At 42.4% G+C, this 22,166-nt stretch overlaps 1 protein-coding gene across 1 annotated transcript in view; it reads left to right on the forward strand.

Annotated features, from left to right (window-relative positions):
- The window catches only part of CASD1 (CAS1 domain containing 1), a 1,910,820-nt gene that overhangs the window by 983,399 nt on the left and 905,255 nt on the right, over positions 1-22,166 (forward strand). Inside the window, exon 9 of the mRNA XM_044065969.1 lies at positions 10,052-10,477. Within this exon, the coding sequence (XP_043921904.1) occupies positions 10,052-10,477 (426 nt within the window). The remainder of the gene's footprint in view (positions 1-10,051; positions 10,478-22,166) is intronic.

Here is a 22,166-nt window from a genome sequence, read left to right on the forward strand (position 1 = left end):
AATTTGTGTTGGAAAAGCTCACCCTGCCCCCCTTTGAACCAGCATCTTCATCGGAGCTAAAATGTCTCTCCTGGAAGATAGCTTTTCTTCTGGCCATCACTTCAGCCAGAAGAGTCTCCGATCTACAAGCACTCATGACTGTAGAGCCCTTCTTCATCTTCTGTGCTGGCAGGGTGTCCCTCAGGACTAACCCATCCTTCATGCACAAAGTGGTGTCCAGTGTGGCTCTCAACCAATCCATTAATTTGCCCACCTTCTTCCCTAACCCACAAACAAGGGGGAAAGGATTATGCACTCTCTAGATGTGCACAGACAGCTCATATTCTATCTAGACAGGACTTAATCATTCAGAAAGTCTGATCAATTACTGGTCAGCTTTGTTGCAGGGGCAGAAGGCAAAGCCATCTCCAAACAAACCATTTCCAAATGGATAGCACACTGCATCCATTTCTGTTACAAGCAACACAGAAAACTTCCCCCTAAGGGGGTCAGGACTCATGCTACAAGCCTCCACCTCTGCAGCTTTCCTCAGAGGAGACCCCAGCAGGGACATCCTGGAGGCTGCTACCTGGACATCTGTTCACACTTTCACCAAGCATTATCACCTGCCTATCTTCTCCAAATTCAGGGCAGGCTTTGCCACTGCAGTCTTGCAGGGCATCCTAGCCAGCCCCTAATCTCCTTAACTGCCTCCACCCTTTTCCTCAGCTTTGGGAATCGACCCAAATATGATGACTGCAACAGTGAAACATGAAGAACATAGTACAGTTGTGTACACGTACCATAAATGTAGATGTTCGAGTGTATTCACTGTTGCAGTCCTGGTTACCCTCCCTCCAGCCCCCTAACTTCTTTTGGCTATACCTCTACTTTCCTTTACTATGCTTAAAAGCCTTTTTGGTGTATTTGCTGTTTTGTTGGAGGTATATCTTTGTGCTTTTATGATGTTCATTGTGTTTCACTGTTGCAGTCATTACACTTGGGTTATCCTGCTGGCAGGCTACACGCAGTCGGCCTGAATTCCAAAGTCCTGGTCCGGCATCGGTTACTGTTGCCTTTTCCCTGATGTCAGTGCGCCAGGGGTATAAAAGATGCAGCCAACACCATTTTCTTCAGTGTTTCTTGCCGCGTGGTGCCTGAAGCAAAAGCAGTTCGCAAGTGCCGGTCAGCCAACTCCTGAGATTTTTGAAATCGAATTTCAGATCCGAAGTGTTCAATAAAGCTAAGTACCCCGTTGGGGAAACTTTTTTCTTGCTCCAGACCGATGTCAGAAAACGTTAACAATTTTATTTCTTGTGGAAAGCAAATACCTCATAAGGATTTCCACTCTTACTGTATTCCTTGCCTAGGCCCTGACCATGACGTTGCTAGTTGTCGGTTTTGTGCTAGATTTAACCAACGCACTATTAAGCGTTAGTACGATTTTGCTTTTCATTATTTTGGCAGAAAGTTTAACTGCATAATGCCGCCGTCGGAACAACCGATGACGGGAATTCATAATAAATGCAAGGATAAAGACAAGGACAAGCATCCGAGGTCCAAAACCGACGACAAAGCCTCTTCTAGGCCAGTCGCCGGTGCTCAGTGAGGCGCTTTCGCAGCCCCTGACTCCTGCTACCTCAGAGCCACAGGCTGCTTCAGACTCACATGTGGAGACAGCTAGGCCTTTGGATACTCAAGGTATTGGCCCTTCGGAAAATAATCCCTCAGATGGGTCCGGAGCCACTGAGCAGGCATCGGCTTCTGAGGGTGTCTTCAGACCTACACAACGTTATATAAAGCCTACTTCAGCATCCAAGACAAAGTCTAAAACAGTTTTAAAGACAAGAAAACCTGTACAGCATTCTCCAGGACAGGCTTCTATGCCTAAGAAACAGATGCTCAAAATGGCCGAAGACTTAATTACTTTGATCAGGGCTTCCCATCCCCCTCCTGATAAGAGGCCTAGGCAAGACACTGAATATGATTCCTCTAATCAGGTTTCCATTTCCTCTGATTCCTCTTCTGATCAGGAATATTCTGTTCCCCCTATGAGGATTCTGATGCTGAAGATTCTATTCCTTCAGCTTCTCCTCCTGAGGAAACCCTGCATACCATGAGGGAACATTTCCATTGGGAGAGACAGGATTATTCTGATTCTAAGAAAAGACTTCGAGACTTTATTTTACTTCCTCAGCACAGACCTCTTGCAATTCCCCCATGTTCTAGACATAGTAGATGATGTTTTTTCAGAGTCCGGCCTGTCTCCAGACTCTTTACCTCCTGCCCCTGTTAAGTCGGACAGACACTACAGGGTCCCAGACTCCCATAAATTTCTTTACAAAAACCCTGCTGCTGACCCAGAAACTATCTCACAGGGTCCCAAAGGGGTCAAGGCTGCTTCTGCCTAAAACCTTGTTCCCTCAGACAGAGATTCTAGGACTTTGGACAGATGGTGGAAAAAAGTTTACACTTCTGCTACTTTGGCTGTAAGGGCTTTAAATTATCAGTTTCATATGCTCAAATATCAGCAATACTTAATGTCTTTGTTAAACCAAAAAATGTTGACAAATTCTGAATGTTCTGAGAAAAAAGATTTGCAGGATTTATTGCATGCAGCTGAACAAGTGGGAAAACATACTTTGCAATGTGGCTATGATTCACTGGAGGCCTCCTGCAGGGCCGCTGTTACAGGTTCTGTTATTAGAAGGCATGCTTGGTTAAAGGAACAGAATCTGCCTGATCATGTTAAAGCAAAGTTATTGGATGTTCCATTACAGCATGATACTTTGTTTGGTGTTAAAGCAGAGGAGGTGTTAAAGAAAATGGAGGATAAGGCAAAATCTATGCAGACAGTAAAGGATTTCTTACAGGTGCAACCACACAGATTTAGCAGGAACTGGCCCTCTAAGAATTGGTCCTTTCCAGTGTCAGACAGACCACAAAGAGGCAGATTCAGACGCCCTAGAGGCAGGCAACAGCCCTAGGGCTCATACAGGCCCAAACAATGGGGTGCTTCTACCTCCAAAAGCGGAGAAGACAAATCACAGCCTTATAGAAAACAGTCCCAATGACTTCCCTCTGCCAATGCCAAGCACTTATTTTTTGGCAGCACCCTTATGGGGAAAGCTAGCACTTTTTTCACAAAACTGGCACAAATCACCCAGGACAAATGGGTCTTAAATATAGTCTCTCAGGGTTACAGGTTCCACTTTCACACCCTCCCAAAGGCAAAAGGGATGCAAGACCTGCCACGCAATCAATGGCAAGAGGCACAAAAACAAGTTCCATCTCTCATGGACATGGGGGCTATTCAGCCAGTGCCAACCCAAGAGCAGGGACAAGGATTTTACTCAAGACTTTTCTTAGTACCAAGAAAGGACAAAGCCTGGAGACCAGTCCTGGACCTGTCTATACTAAATACTTTTCTGGATGTCCCAAAATTCAAAATGTTGACTCTACAGCAGCTTCTGCCCATGCTGGACAAGAAGGCTTGGCTTGTAACTTTGGACCTCAAAGAGGCATACTTGCATGTCCCAATCAGACAATCTTGCAGAAGATACCTCAGATTCATAGCTGGCTCACTGCACTACCAATTCTTTGCACTGCCCCTTGGCTTATCTACTGTGCTTAGGGTCTTCACAAAATGCCTGCACAAGTAATTGCATTTTGCAGACAAAGTGGAATTCAAATATACCCCTACTTGGACGACTGCCTTATTCAAGCAAAAAAGGACAAAGGTATTCTACTACAGCATCTGGCGTTTGTAAAAAGATTACTAGTTTGCCTAGGGTACACAGTAAACGAAAAGAAATCAAAACTAGTACCCTCTCAAGAGATAATATTCCTGGGTGCAAGCTTAAATACCACTGCCCAGATGGCTTATCTCACACCAGACAAACAAGGTCAAAGATGTTGCTACCTCTAGTGAGGGTAAGAATGAGCTGGTCCAGGGCATTGGAATTAATGAATTCCAGGAAACGTTGGGCAATTGTATTGGTACATGAGTAGTTTTCCCAGTTAATGGAGGGGTAGTTGAAGTCACCCAGTATGAGTGTTGGGTTGGACCATAATATTCTCCAGGGTGCTTAGGAATGTAGAGTGAGAGTCTTGGGACATAGTTTGGGACCTATAGCAGGCTACGACCTGAATCTCTGTCTTACCCAATGTTAGCTGCACCTGAAGGATCTCAGATGCATTATGTTAGACTATCAGTCTGGAGGTGTGCGCAGCCTTTATGAATATGGAAACGTCACCGCCTTTGGAGCTTCAGTCCATGTTCTGTGGCTGAAAGATGTGGAATGAGTTATAGCCTGGTAGTACAGGGGTGCTTTCTGCTGCCTTGAACCAGGTCCATCATAAAAGTCTAACAAACTTCTTTCATTACAATCCACCATTATTAGTAAATATGCACAATCTCTGCAGAAGTAAAAGCCATCTAAATAATTCCACATTAAGGAGATCTGTAGCTAATGAAGAGTTTGCTGCTAGCAGACAACTTTATACTTCATTGTTTAATCTCCAAAGTGACTGTTGCCCTTGAAGAATAAACTGCCTATGTTACATTAGAAAAAATGATAAGCTAGTAATATTGCAATAGGGAATATTTGGCAAACTGACAACAGGTTCATAGTTACTAGGTATCTCCTCCAAAAGGACATTCTCAGAACTGCAGCATCCACCCCCCTTTAAAGTACAAAATAGTACAGTATCAGCAATGCATCTACATACTTTGGGAGTAGAACCCACAGCCTTATGCGTCAAAAGTAAGTATACTACCTGTTGTGCTACTAACAGTGCAAACAGACTTGGCATAAGCAGCACTAAACTTCTCTTCCCCTGAAGCACTCAGCTCCTTGTAAAATTCACTTGACACTTTACTGTATCTCTCAACTTTGCAGCACAAGAAATCTGGAAAAAGCCAAAATTTACTGGGGAGTGGGACAAAGGCCCAAAACCAGGGACACATTTTAAACATTGCTTGTATAATCTTAGAAAGTTGCTAAAATAAAATGGTTTGTGTTACCATGCATTTCCTGAAAGATAGGAAGACTGAAACTTAAATGGCTATCATTATCTAGTGAATTTGGTTCTCGCTGATTAGCCAGAAAACCACAAATTTTAAAAGGAAATCTGGACAGTTGAAAGATAAGGACTCAACTCCTTGCGTCACAAGTGGTGGTGTGGGTGGAGAATTCAGGCTCTTGTTTCTTATATCTGGTTTGAGCCTGAGTAACACTAACCACCAGGGTATACTCAACTGGGGCAGTTTATACACACACACACACACACACACACACACACACACCTTACTTGAACATAGCAATAAATGAAGCAGCAATTCTATCTCGGTACCAGCAGCCTTCCCTTCCTTGGCTGCAGCACAGATACTTACAGTGCTCCTGCTGGTTTCTCTCCCGCTGTCCCTAGAAAGAAAGAAAAAATCTCTTACCAGAGAGCCCTAGTCTTTGTCGCAGATTCAGCCCTTCCCTCAGAAAATTGTAAGTGAACCTGCAGTGGCCATTTATTTTTTCTCAGATCATTGAACTTACCTCTCCAGATTTCCCTGGTGTAGTCCTTTTGGCCACCATAAAAAAACAGGTCAAGCCATGTCCTCTATGCCTGCTCCAGTGTCCATTGTGATCATGGGAAAAACATCCTGCTTAGAGCTGGGAGTCGCTGCAGGAGTTTCTTAACGGGTGTCTGAGGCAAGAGACCATTAGACCAGTCAGATGTTCTTCCTTCAAGTTGGTCATCTTCAGCAGTAACTCTATAAAGAAAAAAAAAACAAAAGATTAAACATTATTTATATTAAGACTTGATTGCTGTTAAGAAAGATGACTTTCTTACCTTAACAAAGCATGCTTTATAGGCTGTGAATCTTGCTGTTCAATACCATATACAGGCTTCTATACCTAATACAGAAATTCCTGATGAAAATGGGTCAAATTATTCTGATTTTGATAGAGATGGTGCTTACTCTCCTGAAGTTTGCCAAGCCCATTTTTCTGACTTTGATGAAAATTCTAATTCTTTACCTCATGTGTAGAAATTCTGTTTTAATCAGACTGTAGCCAAGATGAATAATGTGTTTGTATTAAGGTTTTCCCTGAACTGTGGAGATACTGTGATGTGATTTCTTACAAATGGCTATTTGTCATTCCTCTTCTATTCCTCCTGTTCTGCCAGCCTTGAAAGATTTGTTGGCTGCTGCCTGTAAGCATCCTGTTACCTAGATATCTGCCAGCTTTAATGCATGTGTTGGCTGCTGCTTGTAATCATCCTGATACCTAGATATCTGCCAGCCTTAATGGATGTGTTGATTGCTACCTGTAAACATCCTGATACCTAGATATCTGCCAGCCTTGAAGGATGTGTTGATTGCTGCCTGTAAGCATCCTGATGCCTAGATATCTGCCAGCCTTGAAGGGTGTATTGGCTTCTGCCTGTAAGCATCCTGATGCCTAGATTATCTGCCAGCCTTGAAGGGTGTGTTGTGTGCTGCCTGTAAGCATCCTGATATCTAGATATCTGCCAACCTTGAAGGATGTGTTGACTGCTGCCTGTAAGCATCCTGATACCTAGATATCTGCCATGTTGGAAGGATGTGTTGTGTGCTGCCTGTAAGCATCCTGATACCTTGATAGCTGCCTGCCTTGAAGGATGTGTTGGCTGCTGCCTGTAAGCATCCTAATTCCTGGTTTTCTGCCAGTCTTGAAGGATGTGTTGACTGTTGCATGTAAGCATCCTGATGCCTGGATATCATTTCTTTAAAAAGCAGACAAGATATATAAGGCTCCTCAGACTGAGAAATTTTCTTTCTCCCACCTACGATCAGAGCCACCAGCCATATCTATTTTTCTGCTTTAACAGATTGGTTTTAAACACCAACCCCCCTCCTCCCCTGGTGGTAAAAGGGATAAGATGTTGGACTGTGTTGGTAAAAGAATGTTTCCTGTTTAACTTTTGCTTCGAGAATCTTCAGTTGTCAGTTTATAGGTGGAAGTATTTCCTTTGTGTTATAGATATTCTGAGAGAACTTGTTACTTCACTTCCTGTGGTGGAAGGTTCCTTTTTTCATGAACTAAGACCCCCTCCACCCCCCTTGTCTGGTTAAAGGTATTTATTGCAGTATTATTTGTCTCAAGTTTTTTGACTTTGGTCAGAAAAAGGTAAATGGAGGATAATGGGCCAGATGTCACAGCAGTGCCTGGTGCTTGTTTAGCCAACGAACGTTATATCCACTGAACAGAGCATATGCAGTGTGTCTGAGTCATATGGGTTAATGATGATTGAACAAACACAAATGCCAAGAGGTCCAGCAAGACAAACAACGTTCTCAGTAGAAAAAACACTTTATTGTGAAGAGCAGAGCTTTCGGATAAAATCCTTTATCAATACTGAAAATACAAATGCAAATGCAGAGTATATATAGGTCTAAAAAAGTCATATGACCGGCAGCCAAGAAGTCACATGACTCAACCATTAAAACAAAACATGTACAAATAAATAAATATGCAAAGCTAAAAAATGCAACAGCATAATGCATATATGAAAACAAAAAAACATTTAAAAAAAAGCAAGAATGTACATTTTTAAAAAAAGCATACTTTTATACCTAAAAATCAAATGTACAATCATATACATAAAGAGAAAATCTCATAATCTAGATCTACTCATTCTAACCAAAATAGGTTTAAGGCTGACAGTACTATTCAAACCAGGGGGTGAGTCACCCATCAATCTAATTATCCAGTTATATTCTTTAATTTCTAATTTGTTATTGATATCACCACCTCTGGGTGAGGGTGAAACATGGTCTATAGCTTTAAATTTAAATACATGCTGTTCACCAAAACATAGCCTGTGTTTATATAAAGCATTAGTGTCAACACATCTTCGGATTTCAGACTTGTGTTCTGTGATCCTATCTTTAAGTTTACGCGTGGTTTTACCCACATAGAAAGAGTTGCATAATACACAGGTAGCGAGGTAAACCACGTGGGTGGTAACACAAGTAGCAGTTACATTGAACCTAAACAGCCTCTTACTGACTGGGTATTCAAAGATACCTAAATGTTCATCATCAATGTCATCACAGCACGAGCAATTATAACATTTTCGTGTACCCATAGTGCTGGATGGATGTGTTGTGATATTTGTAGGAAAATCTTTGTAACAGAGGACACTCTTGAGGGTTCTCATGTTACGATATGCAAAAAATGGGACATTGCCCAGCATTGCTTTTAGCTCTTCAGATGCCATCAAGATTAGCCAATTCTTATGGATAATACGTTTAATACATGGTGTCTTTGTACTAAACGAGTAACGATCTTACTTTCATCTCATTCTGGATGGACACATTGGGCAAGCCAACAGCTTGTATTTCTATGGCGTCATTTGACATAACAGGGGCCACCCTCGACTTTCTTTCCTCTAGCACATTTAGTTTCTCATTATTTAAGATGGTAGCATCATAACCACTGTTAGTGAAATCAGCTATCATCTCATTCAACTGTTCAGAGAAGCTAGGATCTTCCGTGTTAAACCTACTGGCTCTATAAAATTGAGACCTGACAGTACCTCTAAAAACATGTGGCGCATGCATACTACTTGCATGAGTGTACCTTCCTGCACAGACTTCCTTTCTATGGAGGCTTGTTCTAAGTGTACCACCGTCAAGACTCAAGTTGATATCCAGAAAATTAATAGTGATTTCAGATGAACACATTTTGAACTTCAAAAAAGATGAAATTGAATTGATGTACAGCATAAAATCATTCAAATCCTGTAACGTGCCCCCCCAAATAAAAAAACAGTCGTCCACAAATCGTTGAAAGAACTTTACATTATCTTTATATGGATTCAAACCACTAAATAAATGTTTCCTTTCCCACTGGTATAAAACTAGGTTGGCATAAGTATTGGCTACCGAAGTACCCATAGCCACACCTGTGAGCTGAAGATACAAGGATTCATTAAAAAGGAAAACATTATTTCTCAACACCACATCCATGAGAGTACATATTTTTTCTCTATTTTGTGGAAGTTGGGATCAGGACATGAGACTAAGAATTCCCTCAACAAATCCAGGCCAATATCAGTTGGAATGACAGTAAACAAAGATACTATGTCTAGGGTTACCAAAAGGTACCTTCTTAGATGTAGAGACGGCTTCTCTATGTTATACCATTGCTTAAGCTTCTGAACAAAATCAATGGTGTCACGTAAGATAGAGTCACATTGACTAAGATATGGTTGAAGTTGATCATGCAAATAAACTGAAAGCGGCTCTGTTACCCAACCAGCACCTGAAACAATTGGCCTCATTGGTGGATCAGTGAGGGATTTGTGGATCTTAGGAATACCATATAACTGTGGGGTGATTGGGCACGGTACGGTCAAATAATTGAATAGATCTAAGTCTATGTCACCTTGGATCTGTAGGTCATAAATCACCATATTCACGTATGAGATACATTTCTTAACATCCAAAGGGGTGATTTCCTTAAATGCATATGACTTTTTTAGACCTATATATACTCTGCATTTGCATTTGTATTTTCAGTATTGATAAAGGATTTTATCCGAAAGCTCTGCTCTTCACATTAAAGTGTTTTTTCTACTGAGAACGTTGTTTGTCTTAATGATGATTGAGTCATCCCAAGTAGGGCTAACATTATAATAAGTATATAACTTTCATTTTCTCATCTAATTTCATACACTGCCATATTATTATGATACAAAAACAAAAAGGGAAAACTGGTATGTCTACAGATGAATGAGTGGGATGTTGCTTTATCAATTAACCTCTAACTTGCCTTTTGTAAACAGACATTTTGACTGCAAGGTCCACTTTAATTCAAAAAGTTAAAACAGTGAGCTTAGGCGGTATGAAGTGTTTCCCTAAGATCATAATTTTTATTGCCATCCTGAAATTGTTTGTGTTCATATATCTGGAGTTGCACTTACTGCTTGCACATATGTATAGGAAGGTGTATTGGTAAAATAACATGTAAATGGATTTCTTTCTGTGCTGACAACTAAACTACTTTTATATTTTTTTTGACAGACTGCAATGATTCTCATCAATTCCTACTGCAATAAAATTGTAAAGCCCATTGATGGTTCCTGTTGCCTTCCGCACCCATATCTTACTCTGTTACAGAAGCTTGTTGCTTGCTTTTTTGCTGCATCCATCATTGGTTTTGTTATCATTAGTTTTATATCCCGTAACCATCGAAAGAAGAACAAAGGTAGCACCGATGTCGAATGTGGTGAGGAGAAGAAACCTGCAAGTGCTGTTCCTGCAGCATCCAGTTTAGAAATACTGTTCCAGAGTCTCTGCAAACTTGCTTTGATCATGGCATATTTCTATCTGTGTGACAGAGCAAACATTTTCATGAAGGAGAACAAATTCTATACACATTCCACTTTTTTCATACCTCTGATCTACATTTCGGTGTTGGGGATATTTTACTGTGAAAATGTAAAAGAGGTAAATGCATTTATTTTTGTTGAAATTCAGTTGTCAGTAGTTTATTATTACATGATTCTGTGTGTGTGTGTGTGTGTGTGTGTGTGTGTGTGTATATATATATATATATATATATATATATATATATATATATATATATATATATATATATACTATGTACCACTGTTAGTTTAAAAGGAAAAGTGTAATGATTGTATTACATACTGATGGTCTTATATTGTGTTTTGGCAACTTTGAAACAGTGAACAGCATATTTTTGCACAAAGACCCACGACATTTTAGACACAGTGGGACAGATTTCAAGAGTTGCTCTCAGTGTAAGACTGCCCTGATTCCAAAAGACTTGCTTTCAATATAAGTAACTTACTTCAGTGTCAGACCTATCTATAAATGCGCTTATGTCAGAAGCCAGATTTCAAAAGACCTCCTGCCACTGTAAGTGGTCACTTACTCTGGCATCAAGTCTTTTGGAATCGAGCCCAATATTATCTTGGGCTCTTTGTGAAAAATAAGTTGTTTGCAACCGATTTTTTTCTTCCATTTTGAAACTCTGTTATGTAGTCATTTGTTGCATAATTCTTCGAAGAACTGAATTTTAAGTGACCCTTCTCTAAGTAATTAATTATCTTAAACCAACCAGTGGCTAAAGTGAGTAAATTCTGCTGTGATGCAAAACGACCACAATAGTTCAAAAGCACAAATCACAGTTGGAAAACAACTTTAATTCAAAACATTTCATTGCAAGTGCTTTCGCTTCCAAAAGAACAGTTCCTCAAGTTTATATGGATCACATTATCTAACAGATTTAAATACCAAGTGTTAAAACAGTTACAAATAGCCAGTTCAGAGTAGTTTAATGCTCTAATTATCATTTTAAACCTGGTTTGTTTACTGCATTAAGCCTTCTGATCCATTCATACTCAGTTTTATCTGTCATACTCTTAGTATCACATCCATGGATATTAATATTCAACACCTGCAAGACTATAAACTTAAAACTTTGCATTGTACCTTTGCAAGTAATGTGCTTTGCCAAGACATTCATCAGATTAAGCTTCCTAATATCAGAGATATGATTATAAATTCTAACTTTCAGATGTCTGTTGATTTTGCCATATTAAAAAGTGCACTGGATGCAGATAGCTAAATACATCAGCTGGTGTGCTGCAATCAGCATAACTTTGTTCATAGGTCGGTACTAGGCTATCGGTCCTAGGACCTATACAAGCCTAGCCATAACAATTCCCTGGCTATTTCTTCCCACAGTATTTACTTCCCTGGACCCTTGTCTAGCAGGGTGACTGACGTGATCCCTGGGGTGAATTTCCTATCTCCCATCCAATCATCAAGGTTCCTTTTGAAGAGGGCCAAAGAGGCGCTCTGCTTGACATGTATGGGCAGTCTATTCCAGAGTCTGGCGAGTCTCTGGGTCAGGAACCTATCCCTCCAGCATTTTTTGTTCATTGTGATGATAAGGTTTAGATTCCTGGAGCATGTATCTCTGAGGGATTGGGATTTCTGTAAGTGTAGCATGTCTAACAGCTCTGGGTTTTACACGGCCTAGTATGTTAAGCAGAGATCGCCACTGAGTAGATGATATGTGACAGAGTATAGGTGGAGTTTTTTTAGACAGTCAGCATAAGGCATCTGCTTTAGGACTGTGATTCTTTTAGTGAGGTATTTCTGCGGCCTTTCCAGTTGTTGCCGCTGTCTTGAGAGGTACATGCCAAATGGGGCGTTGTATTCTATAGTGGGTCTAATGAGGGATGAGTACAGTGGGATAATGACCTCCTTTTTCTGGATGAAAAGCCCTTGGTGATGAGGTGTGCCACATAGAAGGATTTTCTGACTGTTGTGGTGATGTGGTTATAGAAGGTGAGACCACTGTCTACCTGTGTCCCTAAGTCTCTTATCACACTTTCTGTGTTTAGTGTACTGCCACCTATGTGGTAATTCACGGGTACATGTTTTTTTCCCAAAGGGGATAACTATACATTTCTTGGCATTGAGCTTGAGCCCATGGCTCTAACACCAAGCATCTGTTTCTGTAAGGCCCTTTTGTGTATAGTAAGTGCAATTAGTAACTGGATGTGTGAACTTAATTTCTGAAGAAATAAATCTACAATAACTGTAATTCTGGCATGGAAAGGTATCATTGTTTGTTGACTTTCTTGAATAGTGAGAACATTTATAGGAGAGCATTTTTAAAAGTAAAAGATAGATGGTCTTCTACAGTCTTTCTTAACTGGGTCTTCTGCAGAAATATGCCGGTGCGGTGGTATTTAGTTATGTCATAAATGGAATTAATAAGTTAGGTGTGGCTTGAACTTATCACTTCTTAGTTTTGATTTAAGCACTTGGCTTCAGACTAGTTATCTTACATAAGGAAGGTTTGCAGTCTACACTGTTTTGGCAGAAGTGGTAGCTTACATCCTTCTAAGTTGGGAATTGCTGGTTGTAGGCTTATTACATCTGTTATTCTAAAAGTGGCTTAGTTGTGGTTTAAGAGCTTGGGCTTCAGGCCAGTTATTTTACATTAAAAAGGTTTGTAGTCTGCACTCTTGTGGAAGGAGATGGTAGTCTCCACTTTTCTGAGCTGGGAATTGCTGGTTGAAGACTTATTGTGCCTGTTATTCTAAGTGTCTTTGTTCTCGTTTAAGCTCAATTAACTTGAGCTGCTCTGTTTATGGCATCCTTTGTCAGAGAACCAGTGTGTTTCTGCTTGAATCCAAGCCATCCAAAACTAAGAAAAAGAAATTAAAGTTGATTTTGAGTTTGATCTGCACCTTTTCATCATCTGTATTTTTCTAATTTGCTGCATTAATTTGTCCCTTTTGACTGTTTTTACTGTTTGTGCCCACTTATGGGGTGGCACAATGGTGAAGCGGTTAGCAGTGTCATCTCCCAGCAAGAGGTTCTCCGTTTTGATTCTTGGCTGGGGGTGCCTTTATGTGGAGGCTGCATGTCCTCCCTGCATTCGCATGGGTTTCTTCCAGGTGCTCCGGTTTCTTCCCACATTCCAAAGACATACTTCGAGTTGGGCCTTCACTGAAAATGGGCTCTGTCCCAGTTGGACTGTCCCGATAAACAAATGTTAAATAAAAGTAAATTATTACCTAGACTTGTTTTGCACTGGAATATTGCTTCATTAACGTAAACTAGATCCAGACTTGCTGAATATTGCCTGTTTTTTATACACTTGAACTCGTATCCAGCCATCTTTCATTAAGAAGGGGTCTGCTGCACCCATGTAACACAAGAGTATGGATATTACCTTGTCTAAGCTGGTGATTACTGGAGGAAGGATCATTGTGTGATTTTCTCTTGACAGACTAGTTTAAAACTGTTTAATTTTGTCTGTATATAAGCCTCGTGTTTACGTGTCTTTTCGCTGAATAAATCAGAGCTGCTGTGCATTTGGCGTCCTTTGTCAGAAGTCCAATGTGTTTCTGCTTGAATCCAAAGCTAAGAACAAGAAATTAAGCTTGTTTTGCATTTGATCTGCACATTTTCATCTGTATTTTACTGTTTTACTGCATTAATATTTGTCCTTCTCAGACTGTTTTTACTGTCTGTGCCTGATTATTACCTGCACTTGTTTTGAACTGGAATATTGCTTAGTTACCATAGACTAGATCCAGGCTTGCTGAATCTAGCCTGATGTCCTTCAAGAATGCAACTGCAGTCATAACATGTGGGTTGTCCTGCCTCAGGCAGCCCTCGGTCGGCCGGATTCCAAAGTCTGGGTCCGACGTCGGCTGATGTCGCATTTCTCTCCGACGTCAGAGCGGCTGGAGTATATAAGCATCAGCCGACGCCATTTTCTTCAGTCTTTCTTGCCACGCGGTGCCCGAAGCAGAAGCAGTTCGCAAGTGCCGGTCGGTCAGCTCCTGTATTCTACGATACCGAAGTCATCAAAAAAGCTAAGTATCCCGTTGGGGACCTTTTCTTGCCTCAGCCGATGTCAGAAATTACTGAAAAAGTTAACAATTGTCTTTTTTGTGGTAAACAAATACCTCATAAGGATTTCCACTCTTACTGCCTCCCTTGCCTGGGCCCAGACCACGACGTCTCGGCCTGTGTAGCCTGTGCTCGCTTCAACAAGCGCACTCTCAGGCGCCGGGCGGAGTTCGCTGAAGATTTTTTCGGCGATAAATTTGCTTACACCATGCCGTCGGATCTTCCAACATCGCAAACTCCCAAAAAGCGAAAGGACCGGGACCGACATCCTCAGCCCGCGTCTACCACCGACTCCACGCCAATACCTAGCGCGAGTGCTCCGGTTCCCTCTGAGACGGTCTCTCCACCACTCCGAACCGAAGACACAATGCATTACCGACGACTCCGATTCCAGATATTACTCCGACGCCAGTTATAGACTTTCCTCCGGATACCATAACCGAGGAAATGCCCGAGACCATTGCTGTAGACAAGGTCACTCCTGCACGTGGAGCTGCCAGGCCTCCTATGGCCATGTCTATTAAGGCCTACACTAGGGCTAAGGCAGCCAGCAAAACTAAGCATATTGCTTCCAAATCCTTACCTCAGCCGACTCCGGAGACACAAATTATGTCCATGGCTGCTGATTTAATTTCCATGATCAGAGGTTCACAGGCCCATCCTGAGAGAGCATCCCAGCCTCCTCCTGATAAAGGCCCGGGTTGAACCCTCTGACCCTTCTCCTTCAGATGAAGACTCTGAGGGCTCTGTCCACTCTGATAGCCAGGAAGAGCTCTTCCAGACCTATGAGGACTCGGATGCAGAAGATTCCATACCTTGGCCTCCCTCCTGAGGATATTTCTTTTGGGGAAGTTCTGCACACCATGAGGGAACATTTCAAGTGGCAGGGCCAGGAATATTCTGATTCTAGGAAACGTCTTAGGACTTTCCTTAAGAAGCCTCAGCACAGGCCCTTAGCTATTCCTCCTGTACTTGATGTTCTGGATGATTTGTATTCTGATTCTAGTGCTACCCCTGATTCTCTTCCTCCTGCTCCAGCCAAGCCAGACAGGTATTACAGGGTCCCTGAAACCCATTCCCATTTATTCAGGGCCCATACTGCTGATTTGGAAACTATTTCACAGGGGCCTAAAGGAGTTTCAGCCTCCACCTCTAAAAATCCTTTGCCCTCCAACAGGGAAGCAAGGTCATTAGAGAGATGGGGTAAAAAGGTTTACACATCCACTACCTTATCTATGAGAGCTTTAAATTGCCTTTTTCATATGTTCCAATATCAGGATTATCTCTTAGAAGATTTACAAAAAACATTAGCTTCTCCTGATCCTTTAGACAGGAAGACTTTGCAGGAAGCTGTACATAACACTCAGCAAGTAAGCAATCACTTCCTGCAGTGTGGATATGATGCACTGGAAGCTTCATGTAGGGCAGCTATGACAAGGGCAGTGATGCGTAGACCTGCTTGGTTCAAAGATCAACCTCTACCAGATCATGTAAAAGCAAAACTTCTGGATGCACCTTTGGAAAAGAACAAGCTTTTTGGTGCAAATGCTAAGGATGTGTTAAAGACCATCGAAGAAAAAGCAAAATCAGTTCAGACTGTGAAAGATTTCCTCCAGGTTCAACCCCCCAGATTCAGTAGGAATTGGCCTTCAAAAAACTGGTCCTTTCCTAATCCAGAAAAGTTTCAAAGGGGTAAGAACAGACGTGGCTGAGGAAGAGGCCAATACAGAGGCCCTTACAGGGGACGACAATGGCAGCCAGGAAACCAAAGAAGTGACGCAGGGGTTTCTCCTGCCCAACAACCACAAACTCAATGACTTTCCTCTACTACCGCCTACCAGGGAACAACTAGAAGCTCCCTTGGAAATTATCTCTGTTTGCAGAAAACTGGCACAGACTGACAAAGGACAAATGGATTTTGGACATTATAGACCGAGGGTACAGGTTTCATTTTCATACCTTACCAAGAAAACAAGGCATGCCAAATCTACCACAACATCAAAGGGCAGAGGCTATCAAGCAAATCACTCTGCTGACTCGAATGAAAGCAATAGAAAGAGTTCCACAGCAAGAGCAAGAACAGGGGTTTTACTCAAGACTGTTCCTTGTTCCAAGAAAAGAATCTCAATGGAGACCAATACTGGACTTGTCCGCATTAAACACCTTTCTCATAGTACCAACGTTCAAAATGCTGACTCTACAGCAACTCCTTCCCATGCTGGGCAAGGAGTCGTGGCTGATTACTCTGGACCTCAAGGAGGCATACCTGCATGTCCCTATCAGACACAGCTGCAGAAGATACCTCAGATTTCTTGCAGGGCCAGAGCATTATCAATTCTCAGCATTGCCATTTGGCTTATCTACTGCACCCAGAGTATTTACAAAATGCCTGGCTTCAGTAATTGCTCATTGCAGGCTCCAGGGTATACAAATTTACCCGTACCTGGACGACTGCCTCATACAAGCAGACGACAAATTGATGTTGACAAAAAACCTGGATTATGTCATACGATTACTTCAAGCTCTGGGATACACAGTCAACTTCCAAAAGTCAAGACTGCAGCCATCCCAGCAAATAATCTTCTTAGGAGCCAAACTAGACACAACCTCTCAGATGGCTTACCTGACAGAAGACAAGCAAGAGAAGTTAACTCAATACTTCAAAGGTTTGGCAAAACTCACCCAGATGACTGCAAGGAGATTCCTACAGGCCCTGGGTTACATGGCATCCTGCATTCTACTGGTTCCATTAGCAAAAATACACATGAGAAAGCTTCAATGGTACCTAAAAAACATTTGGTCTCAACACAGCAACAAGTTGGAGACAATCATACCACTCATTCCATGCCTACAAAAGGAATTCCTGTGGTGGGCCTCGGTGAGCCAGGAAAACACAGGTATGTCATTCAAAAAAACACAGATAACACAAACCATGACTACAGACGCCTCAGACCTTGGATGGGGGGCGCACATGGAAGGCAGGTGTATACAAGGACAATGGTCTCCAAAGGAAACACATCTGCATATAAACCAAAAGGAAGTGCTAGCAGTAATGCATGCTATCGAGGCTTTTCAACTCCAACTCCAGCAAGGCCATTTAATGATACGGACAGACAACACCACTGTGATGTGGTACATAAACAAGCAGGGGGGTACCCACTCTTACCCCCTTTGCAGACTGACAATGCAGCTTTGGGAGAAATCACTGAGTCTAAACATCCAGTTACAATCCCAGTTTGTTCCAGGAAAAGACAATGTGTTGGCGGACAACCTAAGCAGGAATTTCACAGATCCACACGAGTGGAGGTTACATCCGAAGGCTTTCAGACAACTCACTTCAACATGGGGCAAGCCAGAAGTGGACCTATTTGCCTCTCACCTCAATCATCTTCTACCAAGATTTTGCACAAGGACATACCACCCAAAGGCTTGGAAAATAGATGCCCTTTCATTCAACTGGAACTCCCTAGCAATCTATGCATTCCCACCTCTGCCACTGATGACCTCAGTATTACTAAAGATCAAAGCAGAGAAGCCAAAGGGAATCATAATAGCTCCGGATTGGCCAAGACAACACTGTTACCCACTACTACGGAGCATATGTCACACCAGGAGGTGGGCCCTCCCTCAGTGGCCTCTACTTTTGACTCAACACAATTTCGAAACACTGCATCTAAACCTTCAGACACTGCAGCTAACAGCCTGGGAGATCCCATAAATAACTTCAGCTTATCCCTCTCCAAGGAAGTTCAGCGGATACTAACAGAGGCTCGAAGACCATCCACCAGAAAGGCTTACTTAGCAAAGTGGAAAAGATTCAACAATTTGAATACCAGCAAGGGACATGATGCATCATTACTGAACATCCCACTCATCTTGGAATATTTGGCAGATATGTTACAGAGCGGCCTCTCATATTCTTCAATAAAGATACACGCCTCTGCTATTTCAGCTAGATACAACACTGATCCTCCTGTTTTCTCTCACCCCTTACTAAGGCAATTCCTCAGGGGAATCAAGAACATTAAGCCACCAAGAAAGGCCCAAGTGCCAGCCTGGGACCTCAATTTTGTCTTAGAAAAACTGACTCTACCTCCTTTTGAGCCAGCAGCTTCAGTTGACTTGCAATTTCTCTCATGGAAAACAGCTTTCCTGTTGGCAATTACCTCAGCAAGAAGGGTTTCGGAGCTACAGGCCCTAATGGCAATACCACCCTTTATTATTTTCCACAGAGACAGGGTTTCATTAAGGACCAACCCTACTTTTATGCCAAAGATAATATCTAGGGTTTCTCTAAATCAAGCCATTCATCTGCCTGCTTTCTTCCCCAATCCTGAGAATAAGGGGGAAAGACTTTTACATACCTTGGACATTCATAGACAACTTCGATACTACCTGGACAGAACCAAGGCCAGTAGGAAGTCTGAACAGCTTTTTGTAGCTTACGCCCCTGCAGTCCAAGGAAAAGCAATTTCAAAACAGACTATTTCTAAATGGATTGGACATTGCATCAGATTCTGTTATTCCTTTCATGGGAAGACTGTTCCAGCCTATGTCAGACCACATTCCACCAGAGCTACAGCCACCTCTACAGCATTTTTAAGAGGGGTGCCTACAAAGGACATTCTAGAAGCTGCTACATGGAGCTCCGTGCATACATTCTCCAAACACTACAATCTCCCTCTATATTCCAGATCCAGAGCAGGCTTTGCTTCGGCAGTCCTGCAGGGTTTGATTGCCACACCATCTCTTTCCTAGAGCATACCTCCTCCCCCAGCTAAGCTGTGGTGTTCTACCCACATGTTATGACTGCAGTTGCATTCTTGAAGGACATAGTACAGTTTTGTACCTACCATAAATGTAGATGTCCGATAGACATGCAACTGCAGTCGGGTTTTCCCTCCCTCCATACCCCTCTATGCCTAAGGTCCACTCCTATCCCCCTTACTCTTAGCTGGGGATATCTGTTATGGTGTATTTGTTTTATTGCTCATGTATTTGTTTGGAATCCTGTTTTTGTCTTCCAATTTGATTACAGCCTTCCTTGGAGGGCACCTGGCATCTGGGGCAAGAAACACTGAAGAAAACGGCGTCGGCTGATGCTTATATACTCCAGCCGCTCTGACGTCGGAGAGAAATGCGACATCAGCCGACGTCAGACCCAGACTTTGGAATCCGGCCGACCGACCGAGGGCTGCCTGAGGCAGGACAACCCACATGTTATGACTGCAGTTGCATGTCTATCGGACATCTACATTTATGGTAGGTACAAAACTGTACTTTTTTTATTACACTTGAACTCAAATCCAGCCATCTTACATTAAGAAGGGTTCCCTTGCACCTTTGTGGCAGACGAGTGTGGATGTAGCCTTGTCTGAGCCGGTGATTGCTGCTGGAAGGATCATGTGATTTTCTATTGGCAGACTAGTTTAAAACTGTTTAATTTTGCCTGTATATAAGCCTCATGTTTTCACGCAGCTGCACACCTCTCAATGGAGGTTAGCAATGCCTTGTGTAGATGCAATTGACTAGAAACTATTTTTTCCATAGACACAGTCAGTGAAACCCTGTCAGATTCCCTGCTGCTCTGCGGCCAGTGCAGCTACATATTTCTGCACTGCAGCAACTCAGGTGAACACGGAGTTGCGGCTCCCCATTTCCCATCCCTGATCTTCTGTAGAGTAAGTCCCCTTGTTAATCCTAGAGCAATAGATGATCCAATTTGCCCTCTCAGAAATTAGTACTTAAGAATTACCTGCTACTATAGACAGCCAGTTTCCCAACATTTCTCCAGCCAGTCCGATTGACATGGGCATCCCGAGGCATTGTAGTAATTGTCTCATGTATACTGACAACCACTTGCCCCTAAGGCAAACAAATACAGTATGTGATCGATGTAACCGTAGCATAAAACAGGAATCAGTCATCTCACGTAACAATAAACAAGACATCAAGCAGGTTGTCAGCTCACATACCTCTCCACTCATACAAGATAAGATCAAAACTCATAAACCCACATACACGGAGATGCTCACTAACAGCCTACTAAAAAGACCAGAGACTTCCCAAGTGCAAACAACCTGCACATACCGGTAAACAAACATAATCCACCACTGCACATAATAACACACATGTCAGGGTCTCAACAATTAAGACCCAAAGACAAAACACGTCAAAACCTAATGTCATAGTCATAATAATAGTGAGACACACAGATGTCCCCCTCACCAAGATGGACAAGGAAAAGGTCACAGTCAGCTGCCTGTCAGGTGGCAGGATCCGTCAAATCACGTTCACACTCAAGTCACTCAGCAACAATTACTGTTATGACTCTGTCATAGTACATGTTAGAATGAATGACTTGAGATGTATCTCTCTGGACTATATAAAGAGAGAGACATGACTGAACTCGCTGATTGTGTGTCCATAGCCCTAAGCAGCATTCTACCTTCACCTAGGATGATGCCAGAATACAGACAAAAAATGATTGATTTCAATAATTGGCTTAGCCTCTGGTGTCACTCCAGGGGGGGGGGGTCCAGTATCTGACAGCCTGGGAAGACATGGTTATCTTCCCACACTGCTTTGCCAGAGGTGACCTTCAGCTGTCTCCTTAAGGCTTTTGGATACTGGTAAAGAAGCTTGCCTCCCCCATAGTGGCTTTTTTAGGCAATGCCAAAACGACAAGTCTTCCAACATAAAGAAATCCACTAGAGACATACTCAAGGTCATGTTGCTTAGTGCTAGGAGCCTAAACAGTAAACTGCATTCCCTGGAAGCACTCCTCATCTTGTACGATGCTGAAGGTCCCATCACTGAGACTTGGTTCAAGGCCACAGAGAGCACCCTGGCTGTACAAGGCTGCAATGCCTTTCATACGTTCAGACATCAAATTGAGCATGAAAAAAACAAAGGTGGAGGTGTATCTATCTTCATTAAATCCAAATACACCTCGAGACTGGTAAAACAGTACTACTCTCTTGAGCTACTCCAGATCCAAATAACTATAAGCAAAATACATTCTCACATCATCACTAACTACAATGAACCAGGACAAGCACACCACCTATCTAGACTTGCTAGAGTCACTCAATATACAACCAAACACCTTGGTCATGGGAAATTTAAACTATCCTTCCATCGATTGAGTGACTTACACGAGCACAAACAATCGCTCTGAGGTACCTGGATTTTGTTAATTCAGTAAGCCTGTAACATTTGGTCTGCACCCCCATAAGGGGTTCAAATGTCCTAGACCTAGTGCTCACCAACATGGGGATCACTGCACTACCCAGTGTTTGTTGCCTCCCTGGTAAGGTCAGACCATAAATCAGTCTCTTTTGAAGTAAAGGTCAAACCTGACACCCCCACAGGAGCAAAAGAAACTGAAAAATTTCTCCAAAGCAAACTATAGCCTACTAAGTGATGGTATAAAAAGTTTTAAAGCCTTTGCTAACACAGCCAGCAATGACTCCTATGCAGAAAAATACACAAATGCCCTATATAACCACTTAAATGTATTGACTCAGATTTACTTGAAGCCTCGGTGGTGCAGCGGTAGCATTGTTGCCGCACAGCAAGAGGTTCTCCCATTCGATTCTTGGCTAGAGTGCCTTCTGTGTGGAGTCTGCATGTCCTCCTGTCGAGTGGCGTTCGAAAGACATGAGTAGAATGGGCGTGCCTTCGTTGAAGGTTGGGCATCGAGCTGGCACCTCGGCACCCGTAAAAA

This window comes from Protopterus annectens, chromosome 3.part0 (genome assembly GCF_019279795.1).
Source record: "Protopterus annectens isolate FY-2018-M chromosome 3.part0, PAN1.0, whole genome shotgun sequence".
Lineage (NCBI taxonomy): Eukaryota > Metazoa > Chordata > Ceratodontiformes > Protopteridae > Protopterus > Protopterus annectens.